We start from the raw sequence: 21,853 nt of genomic DNA, 5'->3' as shown, positions 1-21,853 counted from the left end.
ATTTTTTTAAAAATAATAATTAAATGCAATGGAATGCAGTGAAGCTATCAAAAATGCCACTGAGGGAGAATATTGACAAATTCAAATGTTCAGGGCATGTTCTTCAGTAGGCAAGCGCCAAACTTTCTAAATAGAGCCGGTGTTCTTTTTGTAACGGAGAAGATTTAGTTGAATATATATATACACATCCGTTGGCTTCAGAGTAGCTGGAACCTCCGTCCCCTGTGCTTCAGGCACGTCCTGGGAGACCTCGTCCATTCTCACCTCAGCGACGAAACCCTCCACATACCCTTTTTCTCCCCACATTTATCCCCCAAGATGTTATATAATTGCGTGTATGGCTTATTGTCTGCTCCCTCCCCCCCCCCCCCAAAAATGTTCTCCGCGGCAATGACGTTTGTTTCATTCATTGATGCATTTGAAACCACTTGCAACCATGCTTGGCACACACCAGTTGCTCAGTGCCCCTCTGGTGAATAACTGAGGGGAAATAGGTCTGTTCCGGGCCGTTGTTTTCCTGCCGCCCACGCCCGCCCTCCCGAAATTCACACCGACCCAGAGTTGCAAGTTACCGCCGTCCGCGAACCTCCCTCCCCTTCTCTTCCCTATAACCAGGAACCTGGGGCCCTCCAGCTCACAGGGGCCCTCTTGTGGCGTCTGGGCGCCTAACAGCTCAGCCTGGACCCCGCCGCAAACGCGTGGAACTACACTTCCCCGAAAGCCGGCGTCCTCCCGTGGACTCCATTTCCCAGCGGCCTCCGCGGCTGCCCCGCCCCTCCTGGTCCCCGGCGCGCCGCGGGGTGAGCGGCGCGGGGCCTGAGGTCGCCCAGACGCCGCCGGGGCGGAGCCGGGTCCCGAGGCTGCAGTCCGGCCCGGCGGTACCGGAGCCTCCCGCCTGCGGAGTGCGGCCGGGGAGGCGCGGCCCGGGAACGCCCGAGCTTAGGGAGGTGAGAGGCGGAGGCGGGCCAGGCCGGGAGGAGGCGGCGCCCGGCGCGGGGACGGCCTGCAGCCGCCGGGGCTCGGAAAGCCTTTGTAGGCGCTGGCGGGCACCCCCGCGTCTGTCACCGGCCTCCGCGCCGGGACCTGGACTCTCGCACCCCCGCGGGGCCCTCCCTCGCCGCTGCCGGTGCACCCGCGTCCGACTCGCCGCAGCCCGCCGTGGACGCGGGGCCTGGCGTTTCCTCCTGGGCCCGCCCTGCCCACTCCGTGTGGGCCTCGTGGAGTCGGGGCACCGGGACCCCGAGGGCAGGGCGGACGCAGCCGGGCCCCGGTTTCCGAGCCCGTCCCCAGGACGGCCACCCCTTCCCTCCCGCCTCGGGACACCCAGTGCTTTCCTCTTCAAAGCCGTTTTCTGGCCGGGCGCGGTGGCTGACGCCTGTAATCCAGCACTTTGGGAGGCCAAGGCGGGCGGATCACGAGGTCAGGAGATCGAAACCATCCTAACACGGTGAAACCCCGTCTCTACTAAAAATACAAAAATTAGGCGGGTGTGGTGGCGGCACCTGTGGTCCCAGCTACTCGGGAGGCTGAGGCAGGAGAATGGTGTGAACCAGGGAGGCGGAGCTTGCAGTGAGCCGAGATCGCGCCACTGCACTCCAGCCTGGGCGACAGAGCGAGACTCCGTCTCAAAAAAAAAAAAAATGAAGCATTGTGTTAGAAATGGGATACGTGGGGTCGGGCGCGGTGGCTCACACCTGTAGTCCTAGCATTTTGGGATGCCAAGGCGGGTAGATCACCCCAGATCAGGAGTTCGAGACCAGCCTGGGCAATACGGTGAAACACCGTCTCTACTAAAAATAGAAAAAACTAGCCGGGCGGGGTGGCGGGCGCCTGTAGTCCCAGCTACTCGGGAGGCTGAGGCAGGAGAATGGCGTGAACCCGGGAGGCGGAGCTTGCAGTGAGCTGAGATCGCGCCACCGCACTCCAGCCTGGGCCACAGAGCGAGACCCCGCCTCAGAGAAAAAAAAAAGCGGCTGTTTTCCGTGCAGTCGGGAGAGGATTCCTTGGCGGGAGAGAGAGGAACCGGCTGGGAAAGGCGTGAGGCGGAGGGAAGTCGTCCCCGGGGCCGTGGCTGTGGGAGTCCCGGCCGGCCTCGCAGGGGCGTGAACGGAGCAGGTGCCCCGGCGCTGCCTCAGTTTCTCGAGCGGTGCGGCGGGTGCTGGTAGTGCCAGCTGGCGCCGAGGGACGCAGCGGCGCGGGGCAGCCCTGGCCCTGGCGGGCTCGGCGGGTCGTGCTGCCGCTGCGGGTGCGGCGTGTCCTCCGTGAGCCCCAAGCCCGTGAGACCTGGGCCTGGACGGCGGCCGGCGCTGCTCCGGTCCGCGGGCTCCCCGCTCCTCCGACTGCCTGTGCGGGCGCCCGGGGTCTTTCTCGGCGGGAGTCGGGGTGTCAGAGCTGCGGGTTCCGGGGCTGGAAAGCATAAGGGGCTTCTTCCCGGCTCCCTTTTCCTTCTCAGATCTGCCTGCTGGAGACTGCACCGTCCTCAGGGGAGAGCCCGGAAGGACATGGCTGCGGGGCGGCGGGAAGCGAGGCCGCAGGTGAGCTCATTGTCCTTCCAGATCCTCGTGGGTGGATTTTCCCCACTGACTGAAGTTCTTCACCGGGACCATCTTCAGCCAGGATGGAGCCCAAGTCCTTTTCCCTTGGAGGCGCTGGTCCGCGCTCATGAGTGGTAGATTCTGTAGGGAGGACCTCCTGCCCTCCCCGTCCATGTCTAGTGGTTCTTTTTTTTTTTTTTTTTTTTTTCTCGCTTTATCGCCCAGGCAGTGGCGGGATCTTGGCTCACTGCAACCTCTGCCTCCTGGGTTCAAGCAATTTTCCTGCCTCAGCCTCTCGAGTAGCTGGGATTACAGGCGCCCGCCATCACGCCCAGCTAAGTTTTTTTTGTGTGTGTTTTTATTAGAGAGGGGGTTTCACCACGTTGGCCAGGCTGGTCTCAAACTCCTGACCTCAGGTGATCCACCCGCCTCAGCCTCCCAAAGTGCTGGGATTACAGACGTGCACCACTGCACCCAGCCCGAATAAATCATTTTCTATACACATTTGTGTGTGTGTGTGTCTATGTATGTATGCTACTATGTATGTTACCATTTTAACCTTTTTTTTATTATGGCAAAATATATATAACAAAATTTACCGTTTTAACTTAAGTGTGTAATTCAGTGGCATTTTAAGTACTTTCACATTGTTGTGCAACCATCATCACTATCCGTCTTCATTGTGTGGATTACCACATTTGTTTCTTAACCCTAAGGGGCAGGCATTAAAAGGTAGTTTTACAGAGTAGTTAAGAATGGAGGCTCAGTCAAGCATCTGCCTGGATTTGAATTACACAAGAAAAAACAAAGTCACAGGATAAGAAATGTATACAAGTTACAGGTGTTAGCCACAGTGGCTAACACCTGTAATCCCAGCACTTTGGGAGGCCGAGGCAGGCAGATCACCTGAGGTCAGGAGTTCAAGACCAGCCTGGCTAACATGGTGGCCAGGCTGAAAATACAAAATTTAGCTGGGCATGGTGTCCAATGCCTGTAATCCCAGCTACTCAGGAGGCTGAGGCAAGAGAATTTTTTGAAGCTGGGAGGTGGAGGTTACGGTGAGCCAAGATCATGCCATTGCACTCCAACCTAGGCAGCAAGAGCCAAACTCCATCTCTAGGAAAAAGAAAAAATGTGTACAAGTCACACAGCTTGTCAGTGACTGTGTGACCTGGACAAGTATCTTGTCTGTGACTTAGTTTTCTCCTGTGTAAAGTGGTAACAAAAATAGTATCGTCTTCGTAGGATTGTTGTGAATGTTAAATAAAGGTTATACGCTGCAAATTGACAAAGCTCTGAGAGCAATACCATAGAAAGCCTTCGATAAATTATAGCTATTTTACTTTTCATCATTACTATCCTTAAGCTTGAGTAAACACACAGTGAGTACCTTCAGTTATTTAACCTAACCTCCATCATTAAGTATGTAGATTGTTCCTGGTTTTTTGCTCTTACAAACACCATGAATATGTTCATGTGTGTACTTTTGTGCACTGTTCATTACAGTACAAATAGAGTAATTGGTACTTTAAAGAGTATACTTTAAGGGGTCTAATATGTATTATCAAATCGCCATCAGAAAGAGTTTTCTAATGAACACTCCCACTAATGGCCGTAATCCCTCTACCCATCTCTTACAGTGGCTGCACAAGGCCTGAATCTTGCTGTGTGCCGCTCAGTATATATTTGTTACTGGCAAATTGTTCATTAAAGGAATGACCTGGAACCTTCAGAAGCTTGAATAGTATCAGAAGTGTTATCACGGGTAGCCTGTCTTCCCCACTGCCATCCCGTCCACACTGTGAGGGGGGTCCTGGGTGAGCTGGAACGATTTGTCCTTACAGGTGTCACTGACGTTCGAGGACGTGGCCGTGCTCTTTACCCGGGATGAGTGGAGAAAGCTGGCTCCTTCTCAGAGAAACTTGTACCGGGATGTGATGCTGGAGAACTATAGGAACCTGGTCGCACTGGGTAAGGAAGTTTCCCCTGTAGAAACAGAATTCGAAAATTGGGATAGCTTAGCACCTCCTTCCCTGAATAAAAGCGGTTGGTCACTGAAAAACTTGAGCTGAGTTTGAGGATTATACAAATCAAATCTCTATAAGTAAACATTAAAAACATATTCCCCTTATCGGCGTGGAATTGCCCTGCGTCTGGGAATGGAAAAGGTGGTATTGATAATCGTTCTTCTCCCTCCATGTAATTGCACATTCGAAGCTTGTCCGTGATTCAGGCATCATTTCCCAACAATTCTGTAGTTTGCTCATCTCCCAACAGGGGGCTTCATTCAGCCTCTAGGCCTGCCACTTGCTTTTCCCACTTGTCTTTTCCGGGGATCAGCAAACTTTTACCATAAAAAGCCACGTAGGCCGGGCGCGGTGGCTCACGCCTGTAATCACAGCACTTTGGGAGGCCGAGGCGGACGGATCATGAGGTCAGGAGATAGAGACCATCCTGGCTAACACGGTGAAACTCAGTCTCTACTAAAAAATACAAAAAAATTAGCTGGTGTGATGTGGGGCACCTGTAGTCCCAGCTGCACTGGAGGCTGAGGCAGGAGAATGGTGTGAACCCGGGAGGCGGAGCTTGCAGTGAACCGAGTTCCCGCCACTGCACTCCAGCCTGGGCGACAGCGAGACTCCGTCTCAAAAATAAATAAATAAATAAAGGCACATAGTAAAGATTTTAGGCTTTGTAGGTTGCATGATGGTCTCTGTAACATATTTCTCTTTTTTTCCCACCATTCTTGGCACAGGGCCATACATAAACAGGCAGTGGTCTGGATTTGGCCCATGACCCATAGTTTGCTGATCACTGCCATCCTTCAAAGGCAGTCAGATAGGCCGGGCGCGGTGGCTCACACCCATAATCCCAGCACTTTGGGAGACCGAGGCACGCGGATCACAAGGTCAGGAGATCAAGACCATCCTGGCCAACATGGTGAAACCCCATCTCTACTGAAAATACAAAAAACTTAGGCGTGGTGGCATGCTCCTGCCATCCCAGCTACTTGGGAGACTGAGGCAGGAGAATCACTTGAACCCGGGAGGCAGAGGTTGCAGTGAGCCAAGATTGTGTCACTGCACTCCAGCCTGGCAATAGAGCGAGACTCCTCCTCAAAAAAAAAAGGGGGGAGTCAGATAGTGTTTTCTCATTTTAGACAAGCTACCTGGTACATCATCCTTTTCATAGATAACCTACTTATAAATTTTAACCAGTCTCTCTATCTTAACATTTCTTCTTTTATAGAAAGCTTATGGCATTCTATTACCAATACTGCATGTCGATCATATTTTCCTAACATAGAATTAATTATACCAAAGTCGTGTCCTACAAGTCACTTGTCTTTTCCTTACACTACCCACTTACCTCCTAGGGGCACAACTTAAGCACTACACAGAAGCTCTTTGTACCATCCTATGCGTTCTGTGTTTAAATTTGGGATAACTGTATCAAAGCAAAACCAAGTCTGATTTGTTTTGTTTTGGTTTTTTGTCTACGTGCAGGGCTCCCATTTACCAAACCAAAAGTGATCTCCCTGTTGCAGCAAGGAGAAGATCCCTGGAAGGTGGAGAAAGACAGTTCTGGCGACTCCTCTCTGGGTAAGTGGGTGGCCCAAGGTGCTCGGGAATCGCCGCAGACAGCGGTCTGGTTAATGAGAGGAGGTAGGAGTGTTGGTCGGGAAACTCCTTTGAGGATTCTCAGACCTCAAGAAGGGGTGGGGAAGGGGAAGCCCACTATGATTACTCCCTTGTAATCACTTCCCCGTGAATCTCTCAGAATCTCTTTTCTTATTCTTGCCTGTTGTTTTAGAATGGGGCTATATTTTCATGTATTCAGTCAGCAAACATAGTATATTTAAGCAATTTCAAATAATCACTCTGGCTGAAGCTCAGTGTGTATTTGGGAAAGGAGGAGGTGAGGAAGGAAATAGAAAGCTGGGGAAGGGCCGCGTGGTAAGAGCTTTGGCACAGTTCAAAGAGGTGGAAACTGTCCCATGGAGCACTGGAAATAATTGAAGGATTTGGGCAGGGAATCGTATGGTCCTTGGTATCTTAGAGAAGTTGGTCTGAATCAGAAACAGTTGAGTCTCCATCAGTGTAAGAATAGCTAAGGGACCTGCGGCGTGTCCTTACTCTGGCGAGCATCACCACCCTGAAAACAAGAGTCCAGGGACGTGGACAGAGCTCCCAGCAAGTTATAGAACATTGTTAGGACGCCACCATCTATGTTTAATGAAAATTATGTGTATGTGTCATGTGCACGTAAGCCCAGAGAGAAAGGTTAGGAGGACACACCTTAATTAACTGGTGACATTAGTTATACTTGGAATAGGATTGAGAATGGGTCCTGTGGAAGGGGACGTTATTTACACGTAGTTTTAATTTTTCACAAAGAGAATACATTCGTGACGTTCTTATATGATTTGAATTTACGAGAATGGTCATGTTAGAAGTATCGTGATTGAAAGTGAGGCAAAACACTGGGCATGGTGACTCACACCTGTAATCCCAGCACTTTGGGAGGCCGAGGCAAGCAGATCACCTGAGGTCAGGAGTTTGAGACCAGCCTGGCCAACATGGCAAAACTCCGTCTCTACTAAAAATACAAAAATTAGCCAGGCATGGTGGCACATGCCTGTAATCCCGGCTACTCAGGAGGCTGAGGCAGGAGAATTGCTTGAACCTTCGAGGCAGAGGTTACAGTGAGCCGAGATTGTGCCACTTCACTCCGGCCTGGGCGACAGAGCAAGACTCTTGTCTCAAAAGAAAAAAATGCAGGAAGCCTTGCAGAGCGATTGCAGTCATGGAGGGAGGCAGGAGGTGGGAGGGTCTGGATGAAGGCACTTGCCGTGAGTTTGTGAGGGGGGAGGAGGAGGTGCCCACGTGATCAGGGCACAGGAGCAGGTGGGTGTGTGGTAGATCTCACGTGAGATGTGAGTGAAGTAGTCGGGTGGAGATCGCTGGTGGGCAGGTGTGTAACTGACAGGGCCGAGACTCAAGGGAGGTCAGGGAGCCATAAGCATGACAGGGGCATTGGAAACCTGGAGCTGGCCGGGTGGAGGCCCGAATCCCAAGAAACCAGCATTTGTGAGGTGCTTAAGGAGGAGGAATCTGTGACAGAGCCTGAGAAGTAATCAGAGGAAACGGGGAGTGGCCATCGTGGCAGTGGGGGACTGAGAGCGGTTGGGGGACTGAGAGCGGTTGAGCTGGGGGGACTCTGGCTCTGGGGGATCGAGGTTGAACCCTCGCCCACAGCTTTGTTGTCCCTTGTATAGCACTGGGCAGAAAAAGGGATGCAGGTCTTGCGCTTCTGGAGTGCACGATCTAGCGGGGGGACAAGGTGAACACACATTGCACACAAGGCACAGAAGGACACGTTCCAGTGAGGACCACGTGGGAAAGACACTCGGTGCAGAGAGAGTGCAGAGCAGGCAGGTGGCGTCAGCAAAGGCTTCCTTGAGGAAGGGCCCAGGATCCAAGAATGTGGAGAATTGCTCCAGGCCTAAGAAATGGTGTTTGTAGGCCGGGTGCGGTGGCTCACACCTGTAATCCCAGCACGTTGGGAGACCGAGGTAGGCGGATCACGAGGTCAGGAGATCGAGACCACGGTGAAACCCCATCTCTACTAAAAATACAGAAAATTAGCCGGGCGTGGTGGTGGGTGCCTGTGGTCCCAGCTACTCAGGAGGCTGAGGCAGGAGAATGGCATGAACCCGGGAGGCGGAGCTTGCAGTGAGCCGAGATCGCACCACTGCACTTCAGCCTGGGCGACAGAGCGAGACTCCGTCTCAAAAACAAAAGAAATGGTGTTCTTGAAGATCCGGAGAAGCAAAGTCAGCGAGGAGAAGGCGGAACAGGTGCCCGAGAGAGCTGTGGGCCTTGTCACAGGGTTTGGTTGGTGCTTGAGAGCCAAGCACAGGGTCTGAGGAACCATAAGTAGCACAGGGCAGGCCCAGGCTGCATTCTGCAGCCACCAGCCCATGTGGAGAACCTGACGGCCACAGTGCAGGGCTTGTCAGGTCCAGAGGGCTCAGTGACGGCCTCTTGTGCCATGGGTCCAGCAAGGAGCTGCAGGGCAGGCATCCTCGGTCCCCACAGCCCCTGAGCTGGGGAGAGCTTTCTCCTCCCTGAAGAAAGTTGAGATTTTTTTTATATGGGAACCACACTTGTCTATCTTTTTAACTCTCCTTTGGGAGAAATACACTACATGGTCTGGCCCTGGCTACCTCTTCACCCTCAACTCCTTCTACTCTGCCCTTCATTCAAGGCCTCTGATCACCCTCGGCCACCCTGCAGTTTGTCAGGGGGCCAAGCAGGCCCCACTCAGGGCCTCTCCCTTGCTTTTTTCTGTCAGGAACTGTTCTTTGTGGTGGTCATGGGCCCGTGTGGCTCACTCACTTCCTTGTGCTGCACAGGCTTCGGCTCACACAGGCACAGCTCATCTGACACATGGCCCTCCAGCCGCCACATTATCTCCTCAGCCTGCTATTTATTTTCCCTCCCTGTGCTTAGCACTGTGTAATAGTACCTGTTTCTTCGCGATCTGTCTCTGCCTCTGCATTGTAAGCTGCTGTAGCAGGGGCTGCCTGTTTCATTCACTCCTGTTTTCCAAGAACCTAAAACAGCCCCTGGCAAGGGTAGGTGTCCAGTTACATAATGAATGCACGAGTGACTTGGACTAGGTTAGTGGTGTTGGAAACAGAAAGAAGTGAACCAGTCCCAGAGATGTCCAGGAGATACACCTAGCAGGACTGTTAGACATGGAAGATAGAGGAGATGGGGTAACAAAGAAAATAAAAACAAACAAAAGGGAGATGGGGTTGTCAGGGATGCTTGCTTGGTTTCTGGTTTGTTCTGTGATGGTCGGTGATATCATTCAGTGACATAGGAACACTAGAAGGAGATCAGATTTGGAGGTGATATAAATTCGGTTTTAGATTAATTAAATTGAGTTGTTTTTGGTTGACCTAGTTATCCCAATGGCGATGCCAAGTGGTGTTGATTTTGGAGTACAGTACCTCAAAATACAGACTGAGCATGAAATGTAAATTTGGAAGAACCTCATAAATATAGGGTAATTGAAATAATGGGGGAGGGTGAGTTGGCCTAGGGATAGCGTTCATATTACAGTAAGAGTGAGAAAGAGCCTAGGACTGAATCTTGAGGAACTCCAGCATTTCAGGAAGCCAGGCAGAGAGAAATGAACCCGTAGGGAAGACAGGTGAAAGCGTACTCTAAGGAAAATCAGGAGAGGCACGTGACATTGGAGGCGAGGCTCGTGATGGGACGGTGGCAGTAGATGGGGAAAGGTAGACGAATGTGAGGCAGGTTTGGATGGCAGAATAAACAGGTCTTGGTAATTGATTAGATGAGGGGGCTGAGGAAGGGGGAAGTATTAAGGATAACTCTTAAGGTTTTGATTCAGAACTGGCACCATTTACAGAGACACGGGGTTGACCAGGTTGGAGGGAACAATCGTGGAGCTGCTATCTTGCTTAGAGGATGAGTCTACAATTGAAGTTGCCTGTGGAAAGATGCGGAGTGAGAAGAATTGGGGGCATAGAACTAAAGCTAAGGCACTCCGAGGGTGATAAACTGTGGTACATCCACACAGCTGTAAAGTGGAATGAGGAAGACCTGTGTACATTCCGCTATGGGGTGATCTCCAGAATGTGAGAATAAGTACAGAACAGAGCAGTTAGTATTGTTATCTAAGAAAGGTGGGTGGGGGTGCCAAGAACAGTGTGTGTATTTGCCTGTACTGTCATGGACCACATAATGTTTCAGTCAGTGATGGCCTACATATGTGATGATGGTCCTTTACATGATAATACTGCATTTTTCCTGTCCCTTTTGTATGTTTAAATATGTTTAGATGCGCAAATACTTATAATTGTGTTATAGTAGCCTACAGTGTTCAGTTAAGTAACATGCTGTATAGGGGTGTAGCCCAGGAGCAACAGGCTATACCATATAGCCTAGGTGTGCAGTAGCCTGTACCATCCGGATTTGTGTAAGTACACTCTGTGATGACTGCACAATGACCACATTGCTAACAATGCATATCTCAGAACATATCCCAGTCATTAAGCAGTGCAATTATTTTTTTTTAGAAAGATAAAAGCAAAAGAAAAAGAATAAAAAGAGATCAATAACGATGGCTATCTATGAGGTGAAGGAATACAAAGGATGGAACGGGGTAGAATCTAGAAGTCTTTGAGGTCTCATAATTTTGACTTCAGAACTATGAAAAAGGTTTATAAAATTATAAAAGAAAATTAAACAAAAATGAGCAAGTACGCCCTCCATATTGAGAGCAGAATGAAACAACCGTAATTGTGTTCCAGATTGGTGGCTTAGCCACAGAAAGAATTACTCGAATTGCCTTTACATTGCAGCAGTTTGACTTACTAGTGGTATGTATTCTAAGGGCAAAAGTAACTGCAAGCAATAGTGTCCATTTTGATGGATGTGATAAGAGCAGTTTCGATGTTTTTGCAGATGAAATGATTGCTGTCTGGGATTTGCTTTAGCATAATCTAGTGGAAGAGATGTAAGGGTTTGTATTAGTTTGCTAGGGCTCCATACGGAAGTACCATACACTTCGTGGCTTAAAACAACAGAGACCTACGGTCACACAGTTCTGAAGGTCAAAATCCAGATATTCGCAGGGCCCCACTCCCTCTGAGACTCTGCGTAGAATCCTTCCTGGCCTCTTGCTAGCTTGTAGTGATGGCCGACTTGGAGATCTCCATGGCCTGCAGCTGCATCAGTCCTATCTGTGCCTCCGTCTTCACACTGTGTTCACCCCGTGTCTTCACATCATCTTTCCTTCTAGATGCCTGTGTCCAGATTTCCCCAGTTTACAGGGACAGCAGTCACGTTGGACTAGGGCTCACCCAATGACTTCATCTTAATTTGATTGAACCTGCAAAGACCATATTTTAAAATAAGGTCACCTTCTGAGGTCCTGGAAGTTAGGACTTCTACATATCTTCTTTGAGTGATACAATTCAGCCCATAACAAGGTTATAGATAGAACAGTGTTGGTGGTTACTGAAGCTGGCTTGGAGATTCATTGTACAATTTACACTACTTTTATATGTGCTGAAAATTTCTACGTTAAAAGCTTTAAAAATAAGAGTTACCACAACAAAATTTCCAGAACAGCTTTTCTCTTTTCCACCAGCACAAAGATTATGGAGGATGTTTACAAATATGCAATACTACCCCCATCACAGTTTATGTATAGTTCCCAGCAGATTGCTCCCTGAGTTCTCTGACTCCAGAAAACCCTGTGTGACTGCAAATGCAAGTGACATTTTCATAGGTGGAGCTGTTACTCTGACTAGCTGTAGGACAAGGTGATTTCCATAGGTGGAGCTCTTACTCTGACTAGCTGTAGGACAAGGCGATTTCCATAGGTGGAGCTGTTACTCTGACTAGCTGTAGGACAAGGGGATTTCCGTAGGTGGAGCTGTTACTCTGACTAGCTGTAGGACAAGGCGATTTCCATAGGTGGAGCTGTTACTCTGACTAGCTGTAGGACAAGGCGATTTCCATAGGTGGAGCTGTTACTCTGACTAGCTGTAGGACAAGGGGATTTCCATAGGTGGAGCTGTTACTCTGACTAGCTGTAGGACAAGGCGATTTCCATAGGTGGAGCTGTTACTCTGACTAGCTGTAGGACAAGGGGATTTCCATAGGTGGAGCTCTTACTCTGACTAGCTGTAGGACAAGGGGATTTCCGTAGGTGGAGCTGTTACTCTGACTAGCTGTAGGACAAGGTGGGGATGAATACTCCAGCAAATAAGTCTGTAAAACTGACTTGCATTCAAAGACTTGGGTGCTGCCTTCAGCCCTCGTGCTGACCCTTCATCTAGCCTGTAACCGTTCACATCCCATCTTATGTGTCAGTTCTTACAAAACACTCCAGCACCTCCTGCTGCATCCCTTTTCTATCTGCACCCTCACTATCTAAGGACAGTTGGATATGATTCTAAGCGAATGGTCACGTCCATTTCTAGCTTATGTTTCTATTGTAGAAATTGTCACATTGTATTGTGATTACCTGTTGATGTCTTCATTTCTAATGTCTAACCATAAACTCCTTGAAGAAATCAACTGTTCCTTGTAATTACTGGATCCGTAGGGAACTGTGGATCACCGATGCCTAGGACAGAGCCTAATACGTAGTAGGTGCTTTTTAAATATTTGATAAATTAATGAAGTGAGAAATGACCACTGCTTTTTGAAATAACATGAGCAGTTCTGTGTATTAAGAGGGGTAAATCCAGTGGGAAATAATACTGGAAAGGGGAGAAACAGGTCAAGGGAGTAACTTAAGGATCAGGAGCAAGTCACTCTACAGTAAGGAGATCCTGAACTTAGACATATTCACGACGGCTTGTTAGAGACATTTTAGTGATGAGATTTAAGAGAATGTGCAGCCTGGGCAACAAAATGAAACCCCGTCTCTACAAAAGATAAAAATATTAGCCAAGCTTGGCAGTGTACACCTGTCCTTCCTGCTGCTCAGGAGGCTGAGGTGGGAGAATCGCTTGAGCCCGGGAGTTTGAGGCTGCAGTGAGCTATGATGGCACCAGTGTACTTTGGCCTGGGTAACAGAGCAAGACCCTGTCTCTCAAAAAACAAAAAAGTAAAGATTTTGATGAGTGCCTAGGGAAGAGAAAATTCTAAGATAAAGCTAAGAGTTTATGGTAAAGTAATTGAAGAGATCACGATGTCATTTTGAACTGGAAAACATATAAAAAAGGTTTGAAAAGGAAGGCTCTGGGTTCAGATTTGGACAGGCTGAATTTAAAAAGAAAGATCCTCAAGTGGAAATTGTAGCCGGCAGTTGGAAAGACCTCAGTAAAGTATTTTTCAGGATAGTCATACACGTAGGAGGTGTGGGAGTGAATGAAATCATCCAGGGAGAGCAGGTTGAAGAAACACTGTCTGGGTGTAGTAGGAGTCCAGGTGGAAGAGTCTAGACCTAGTAACAGGAACTGGTCAGGGCAGTGGCCATCAGCAAGATCGTTCTGTTTCTCAGCTTCTAGCCTAGGCCTTCACCTTGTTCTTCAGGTTGCTGAGGCCTGGGCTTGATTCTGGGAGGAAGCAAAGGTTGAACTGAACCTCAGGAGACCTATTTGTAGGCCTCTGGAAAGTTCTAAACAGATCATAAGAAAGAGTTAGGATAGCCACAATCCAAAACTCATGTCTGCTTCCGTGAAAAACATGATTTCAGGACTAAAATATTGGCACTTTAGAGTTGGGGTGAGTTTTCCAGAATTGATAATGGACTTTTGAGTCGTAATCACATCCATTAAAAAATAAAAGCTCCCCTATGTCCCATTTTCTTACTCTCCTTTGGAAACTGTTGAAAAGGGTTTCTGCTCTTGATGTTTCTATTTTCTCCTCTCCCATTGTTTCCTCCATGCACTCCAGTCAGGCTTTCTTCCCTATGATTCCACTGATAGCTCTGTTATTAAATCCCAAACAACCTCTGTCTTGGCACAATCAGGATTAAGTTTTTGGTCCTCAAATTATTTGCCACAGTTATCATTCACTCCTCCCTGAAGTACTTCTTCCTTTGGCTTCTAGAACACTGTACTCTCCTGATATTATTCTTCTTAACCTCCAGATATTTCAGTGTCCAAGTGATTCCTTTCAGTTCTTCAGCTTTAAATAAAACCCACATGCTGCTGACCCCCAAATGCCTGTCTGTAGCTCTGACCTTCCCCAGATCTCCAGAATCATAAATATAACTAGTATTTCGGTGTCTTCCTGCGACTCTGTTAAGGCATCTCAGCCACCACAAACATACCTGAAGCAGAATGCCCCCCAGACCTGCCCCTTTCCTGGTCTTCCCCTTCTTGGTAATTGGTGGCAGCACTCAGAATTCTAGCTGGAAACCTAGGCATGATCACTAACTTTCCTGTTTCCCTCTCAGCTTCCTGGGAGTCCTGAGTCTTGTTATTCTTGGTCCCACTAGCTCTTCCTTCTCAGGACAGCCTGGTGTAGTCATCTGTGCCTCCAGCCCTTTCTCACCTGAAGAGCTGCAGTAGCTTCTTCAGTAGTCTCTCCCTTCCCTGCTTCCACTGGTGCCCTGGCATAGTCGGTCCATGCAGCAGCCAACTCAGATGAACACATAATTCCCCAGCTTCCCATAAGGCTTAAATTCCAGAGTCCTTACCATGACCTGGGCCTTAGAGGATTTGTCCCCCGCCTCCTGCTCCACTCTTTCGTTTTGTTTTTTGTTTTTTGTTTTCTTTTTGAGACGGAGTCTCACTCTGTCGCCCAGGCTGGAGTGCAGTGGTGCAGTCTCGGCTCACTGCAGCCTCCGCCTCCCGGGTTCAAGTGATTCTCTGCCTCAGCCTCCCGAGTAGCTGGGATTATGGGCGTGTGTCACCACACCTGGCTGATTTTTGTATTTTTAGTAGAGAATGGGTTTCACCATGTTGGCCAGGCTGGCCTTGAACTCCTGACCTCAGGTGATCCACCCACCTCGGCCTCCCAAAGTGCGGGGATTCCAGCCCTGAGCTGCCGTGCCCAGCCTGTTCCACTCTTATTTTATCATTTCACCGTTTTCCCTCTTCCTGCTTTACTCCAGCCAGTCTCTCTGCTGTTTCTGAGTCAGCCACACTTTTGTGTTTGCTGGTTCGTTTGCCCGGGGAGCTCTTGAGCACTTTACTCAGATAGCCACATGACTTTTATTTATGTACTTGTTATCTGTCCCTTCATCCCCCTCCTTCCCCAGCAGGCGTGCATGCACACACTCCAAAGTATAAGCTCCTTGAAGGCTGGAATCCCTTCTTATTGGATACATTATCTGCATTCCCCAGAACATTACCTGGCCCATAGTAGGCACTTAATGAGTATTTGTGAATGGAAAGGATGCTGCCAGCATATGTAAAGATAAACAAGGAAAAGTCATGGAGTGTCCCTGAAGCTGCATGTAGTTCGGCCTACCTGGCAAGAAGCCAGGGGAGAGGGGTGAGGACAGGTGGCTAAAGGTCAGATCAGATAGTACTGTATTCACCATGTTTAGAGACTTCAGATGTGAATCATTGAAAATCTGTTGGAGGACCTTAAGGAAGTTTGCAACATAGTAAAATAATGATCTTAGAAAGATTGGCTGGGCGCGGTGGCTCACACCTGTAATCCCAGCACTTTGGGGACGCCAAGGCAGGTGGATCATGAGGTCAGGAGTTAGAGACCAGCCTAACCAACATGGTGAAACCCCGTCTGTACTAAAAATACAAAAATTAGCCAGGCCTGGTGGCACACACCTGTAATCCCAGCTACCCAGGAGGCTGAGGCAGGAGAATCACTTGAACCCGGAAGGGGGAGGTTGCAGTGAGCCGAGATCACGCCACTGCATTCCAGCCTGGGTGACGGGAGACTCCATTTCCAAAAAAAAAAAAAACCATTATTCTGGCTGCACTGTGGAGGCTGAATTGACAGAGGGCAAGACTAGATAGGAGATTATGGTAGAGATAGTAATGCATGGCAAACAAAATACCACTTAAGTACCTGATCCCACTGCTCAGGGCTCTAGGAAAGGTGAGGGGCCTTTCTTAACACTAGGCCTAAGGCAGGTTCTGTATCGTTGCCTTACAAGCTAGAATTCAAGTTGCAGAATCTTGCTGCCTTCTTCCCAGCACATATATTAAGCCTAGAAACAATGACCAATAAACACAAGGAAAAGCACTTCATTTTTGCCACTGCCCCTTCCATATATTTGGCCCAAATAATATATTAAAATTTGATCACTTAATTTAGCAAGACTGAAATGGAGAAGGAACTAGGAAGGTGTTAAGCATAAAGTTAAGAAACTCTGCTTTCCCTTACAGTAAATAGTGTAAAGAGAGAGGGCATGTGAAGTTAGTCAGGGAGGGCGTGTGGAGTGAAAAAAACCCTAAACCCTAGGCAATACCATTGTCAAAGAAGGAATGAAGAAGAGTTATCCATGAAGGGAACTAGTGAGTGAACACTAATAAGGGAAAAGCAAAAGGTATTGTGTTTATTAAGCAGAAGTAATGTGTAGATGTGTGAAAGTAACTGTGAAATAGGAATCACAAATACAGTGAGATACAAATAATCCCTTTAAACACTTACCTCTACCCCAGGAGAAAATGCTAAGATATGTGTATAACCATCCCCGACAGAATTTAGTATTGAATTGTATTCTTATCCAATTTTAATATTTCTTCAATTCTGTTCTTGACTTTTCCATGTTAACCATGCTTTATCGTATATATCCATGCCTGTCTTACTGTTGATCTTTGACTCTTTTCAGCCCTCCCATGTAGCGTCTCTTGCTTGATGCATGAATAGGCTAACTTCCTCTCTTGCAGCTCTTGGCTCTAGGCCTGTCTTGTGGCACCTCTTGTCGATTAATTCAATAACAGGGCCCTCCTGTTTGAACTGGCCCTGAAACCTCTCTAATCACCCATGTGTTGGCCTAGGAGGCAACTTCTACAAGGGTCTGAAATGTGTATGTATGTATAATACATATGCATATTTGTATATGTGTGAACTACATAAGAATATTTGACATTGTTCAAGTTAGAAATGTATACGTAATTAAGGCAGATTAACAAAACATACAACTTTTGTATAGAATTGGAGTGCTATCCAGAGGATCTGTAGGAAAATAGGGCATGCTGATCTGCTTGTGAAGAACGGTTATGTTAGAAAAGGAGAGTGAGATATATACAGACATAGATATATAACTATAATATACTGTATATGTGTGTAAATATTATAAAGGTCAGTAATACATACGTTTAATACTCTGGTAAGTGCTATAGTAAGGAGAATGGACTGTGGCTGCTCAGAGTCAGAGGATTGAAAGAGTCCATTTTTGAACTGAATCTGAAGGATATGAGGGAATTTGACATAGGGTGGAGGGACTTTCCAGATTAAGAATAATTACACAGAGGCCAGGCCCAGTGGCTCACGTCTGTAATCCAAACACTTTGGGAGGCCGAGGTAGGTGAATCACTTGAGGTCAGGTGTTCAGGACCAGCCTGGCCAACATGGTGAAATCCTGTCTCTACTAAAATTACAAAAATTAGCTAGGCATGATGGTGGGTGCCTGTAATCCCAGCTACTCAGGAGGCTGAGGCACAAGAGTCGCTTGAAGCTGGGAGACAGAGGTTGCAGTGAGCCGAGATCGCGCCAATGCACTCTTTTTTTTTTTTTTTTTTTTTTTTTGAGACGGAGTCTCGCTGTGCTCCCAGGCTGGAGTGCAGTGGCGCGATCTCGGCTCACTGCAAGCTCCGCCCCCCGGGTTCACGCCATTCTCCCGCCTCAGCCTCCCAAGTAGCTGGGACTACAGGCGCGCACTACCGCGCCCGGCTAGTTTTTTGTATTTTTAGTAGAGACGGGGTTTCACCATGTTAGCCAGGATAGTCTCGATCTCCTGACCTTGTGATCCACCCGCCTCGGCCTCCCAAAGTGCTGGGATTACAGGCTTGAGCCACCGCGCCCGGCCGCCAATGCACTCTTATCTAGCCTGGGCAACAGAGTGAAACTGTCTCAAAAAGAAAAAAATTAAAGAAGATAAATGTCACAAAAAAATAAATTGTAGGATTCCATCATGGGTTTTGGGTCCTGACCCCAGACTTCCTTTTTCAACTCATGCTCCCCTTACAACACTTCTCTCTGTTCTTCATTAGCCAGTTCTCCTGGTCACTCTCACCCTCTTTAAATGGTGGGTTTGCTTTATTTTTTTCTTCACCCTAGTACTTAAATTGCTGTCAATTATATTTTATTATACTGTCTAACTGTCCTATTTTTTCTTCTTGCAATTTTTTTCATACAGATATCGGGCCCTTATTTAAATATCACCAATATTTATTCCTTCTCCACATTTAGTCTCAGTAGTCAAATGCTATGATATCTCATGAAACATCTTCAATTTCTTTTTTTCCCTCCAGGATCGAAGAGCAGTCATAAAACCACAAAGTCAACGCAAACACAAGACTCTTCATTTCAGGGACTGATACTGAAAAGATCCAACAGGAATGTACCTTGGGACTTGAAATTAGAAAAGCCTTACATATATGAAGGCAGATTAGAGAAAAAGCAGGATAAAAAGGGAAGTTTTCAGATAGTTTCAGCCACCCACAAAAAAATCCCCAGTATAGAAAGAAGCCATAAAAATACTGAATTAAGCCAAAACTTCAGCCCAAAGTCAGTGCTTATTAGGCAACAGATACTTCCCAGAGACAAAACACCACCAAAATGTGAAATACAAGGAAACAGCTTCAAACAGAATTCACATTTACTTAATCAACCAAAAATTACAGCAGATAAACGCTATAAATGTAGTATGTGTGAAAAAACCTTCATTAACACTTCATCCCTTCGTAAACATGAGAAAAACCATAGTGGAGAGAAATTATTTAAGTGTAAAGAATGTTCAAAAGCCTTTAGCCAAAGTTCAGCTCTTATTCAGCATCAAATAACGCATACTGGAGAGAAACCCTACATATGTAAAGAATGTGGGAAAGCCTTTACTCTCAGTACATCCCTTTATAAACATCTAAGAACCCATACTGTGGAGAAATCCTATAGATGTAAAGAATGTGGTAAATCCTTCAGCCGAAGGTCTGGCCTTTTTATACATCAAAAAATCCATGCTGAAGAAAACCCTTGTAAGTATAATCCGGGTAGGAAGGCATCTAGTTGCAGCACATCCCTTTCTGGATGTCAAAGAATTCATTCTAGAAAGAAGTCCTACTTATGTAATGAATGTGGCAACACCTTTAAGTCTAGCTCATCCCTTCGTTATCATCAGAGAATTCACACTGGAGAGAAACCTTTCAAATGTAGTGAATGTGGGAGAGCCTTCAGCCAGAGTGCATCTCTTATTCAACATGAAAGAATTCACACTGGAGAAAAGCCCTATCGATGCAATGAATGTGGGAAAGGCTTTACTTCTATTTCACGACTTAATAGACACCGAATAATCCATACTGGAGAGAAGTTTTATAATTGTAATGAATGTGGTAAAGCCTTAAGTTCCCACTCAACACTTATTATTCATGAGCGAATTCATACCGGAGAGAAACCCTGTAAATGTAAAGTATGTGGAAAAGCCTTCAGACAGAGTTCAGCTCTCATTCAACATCAGAGAATGCATACTGGAGAAAGACCCTATAAATGTAATGAGTGTGGGAAAACTTTCAGGTGTAACTCATCGCTTAGTAATCACCAGAGAATTCATACTGGAGAGAAACCATATCGATGTGAGGAATGTGGGATATCTTTTGGCCAAAGTTCAGCTCTTATTCAACATCGAAGGATTCATACAGGAGAAAAACCTTTTAAATGTAATACATGTGGAAAAACTTTTAGACAAAGCTCATCACGTATTGCACATCAGAGAATTCATACTGGAGAGAAACCCTATGAATGTAATACATGTGGGAAACTTTTCAACCATAGGTCATCCCTCACGAATCATTATAAAATTCACATTGAAGAGGACTCCTAGAAAGTAGATTTGTGTGTGTGAAAGCCTTAAACCAAAGCTCATCAAAGAATGCATCCTTGAGAGAGATGTAATAAATGTAATGGATGTGAAACTATGATAATTTAGCCCTCATTAGGTATTTAATTCCATGGATAAACCTCAACTATATAATAGATATGAGGAAAGTGTTTGTGCTTGTCAGACACTTAAAAAAATAACCTGAGATGAAGAATTTACCACTGGAGACACTGACTTCAGCCATTTGTGAAATGGGTTTGCTTTTTCCCTTTTCCTACAGACATACATGCTAGATGTCATGTGATCATCAGAAACAGATCCGAGTGGGTGGGGAGGCGTGCTTTAGATTTCTCATTAGAAGACCACCAAACTGGTAATATTTTTATAGCATTTTAATAGCATACAAATGAATTGATCAAATTGTACCTTTTTAGAGAAAAGAACCAAAATAAAAGAAAAATGAATTATGAACTACCTCTCAGTCTCTGGGGTTCGTCCTTTTCCTACCCTCATGTCAAACTTGTGCATGGATTTCATTAAAAAAGAAAAAGAAAAATCTGGTCTTTTATTCTAGTAGTTGGGAATTTTCTACTCAAGTGTGTCTTAACTTTGTCCTGGTTTTTATTTCTCTGAAGTCATTTATTAGGAAGGTGTACCAGTTATTTGCCATAAACTGTATTAGATAGAAAAACAGGCAAATTATTTCAGGTTTAAAGCTACTAAATTTTTTTTTTTTTTTTTTTTTTTTTGAGACAGAGTCTCACTCTGTCGCCCAGGCTGGAGTGCAGTGGTGCGATCTCAGCTCACCACAACCTCCACCTCCCAGGAGCAAGAATCAAGTGATTCTCCTGCCTCAACCTCGTGAGTAGCTGGGATTACAGGCACCTGCCACCATGCCCAGCTAATTTTGTATTTTTAGTAGAGATGGGGTTTCTCCATGTTGGCTAGGCTGGTCTCAAACACCTGACCTTGGTTGATCAGCCCACCTCAGCCTCCCAAAGTGCTGGAATTACAGGCATAAGCCACCATGCCCGGCTGCCCTAAATATGTATTTTTTAAATGTATAATGAACACATCAGAAGAACTTTCACAAATCTAACACCTGTGGCAAACTCTTGAAAAGGACATTGCTATGGTCTGAATGTTTATGTCTTCCCCCTAAATCCATATGTCCAAATGCTAACCTCCAAGGTGATGGTATTATGAAGTGGGATGTATGGAGAGGTGATTAGGTCATAAGGGCAGAGCCTTCAGTGCCCTTATCAGAGAGCCCCAAGGGAGCTTGTTCTGCCCTTCAGCCATGTGAGGGCCCAGTGATAAGATATCTTCTTTGATCAAGATGGCCATAACCAGACACCAAACGTGCTAGCACCTTAAATGGATTTCCCAGCCTCCAGAACTGTGCGAAATGTTTTATTAGTTACCTAGTATGTGAGGTATTTTGTTACAGCAGCCCAAACAAGACATGTGAATTGTTTCATAAACTCAGTGTGGTGTGGCAGATCCCCTACCGGGTTACCTAAGGGTTTATATCCACTGCTTGAGACCTGAAGGCTGGGAAAGGCCATGGTGCCCAACCAAGGAGCAAGTGTCCCTGTGAACCCAAACATCCCAGAGTGTCTGGGAACACACTAAGCAAACGGTCCAATCACACACATGAGGCAAAGAGCCAGAAAACTGGCTTAAAAGCAGCTTAGAGGTGCGAGGTGGTACAGATCTCCAGAGCGGTCCTGCTGCCGTCCAGGAGTGCCCTGTATGGAAATCATCAAAAAATCTGCTCATCAAGCTGGACTTGTCTGAGTCATTCT

At 46.9% G+C, this 21,853-nt stretch overlaps 2 protein-coding genes across 3 annotated transcripts in view; both read left to right on the top strand.

The window, feature by feature from the left end:
* LOC112627114 (nascent polypeptide-associated complex subunit alpha, muscle-specific form-like) overlaps positions 1 to 1,471 on the top strand; it is a 40,667-nt gene extending 39,196 nt beyond the window's left edge. Inside the window, exon 2 of the mRNA XM_025389431.1 lies at positions 616 to 1,471. Coding sequence (XP_025245216.1) covers positions 616 to 1,451 — 836 coding nt within the window. The 3' untranslated portion in view covers positions 1,452 to 1,471. The remainder of the gene's footprint in view (positions 1 to 615) is intronic.
* Positions 786 to 20,520, top strand: ZNF354A (zinc finger protein 354A). 2 transcript variants are annotated; one of them, XM_025389434.1, is made up of 5 exons: positions 786 to 947; positions 2,453 to 2,534; positions 4,379 to 4,505; positions 6,041 to 6,136; positions 18,487 to 20,520. In XM_025389434.1, exons 2-5 carry the CDS (start codon positions 2,502 to 2,504, stop codon positions 20,046 to 20,048), a joined length of 1,818 nt encoding a protein of 605 aa, XP_025245219.1. In that variant the 5' UTR covers positions 786 to 947; positions 2,453 to 2,501; the 3' UTR covers positions 20,049 to 20,520. The 2 variants fall into 2 exon arrangements, with proteins under 2 accessions (XP_025245219.1, XP_025245220.1); XM_025389435.1 differs by lacking the exon at positions 2,453 to 2,534 and having other exon boundaries at positions 792 to 947.
* Positions 20,521 to 21,853: the final 1,333 nt, after the last annotated feature.

The sequence above is a fragment of the Theropithecus gelada genome, chromosome 6 (assembly GCF_003255815.1).
Source record: "Theropithecus gelada isolate Dixy chromosome 6, Tgel_1.0, whole genome shotgun sequence".
NCBI lineage: Eukaryota > Metazoa > Chordata > Mammalia > Primates > Cercopithecidae > Theropithecus > Theropithecus gelada.
The sequence above is the reverse complement of the archived record's forward strand: the minus strand, read 5'-3'. Positions and strand labels throughout refer to the sequence as shown.

Coding starts and splice junctions, on each gene's coding strand:
- ZNF354A (XM_025389434.1), top strand. CDS start 2,502: ATGGCTGCGGGGCGGCGGGAAGCGAGGCCGCAG. Junction 2,535..4,378: donor GGCGGGAAGCGAGGCCGCAG/GTGAGCTCATTG, acceptor TTGTCCTTACAG/GTGTCACTGACGTTCGAGGA. Junction 6,137..18,486: donor TTCTGGCGACTCCTCTCTGG/GTAAGTGGGTGG, acceptor TTTTCCCTCCAG/GATCGAAGAGCAGTCATAAA.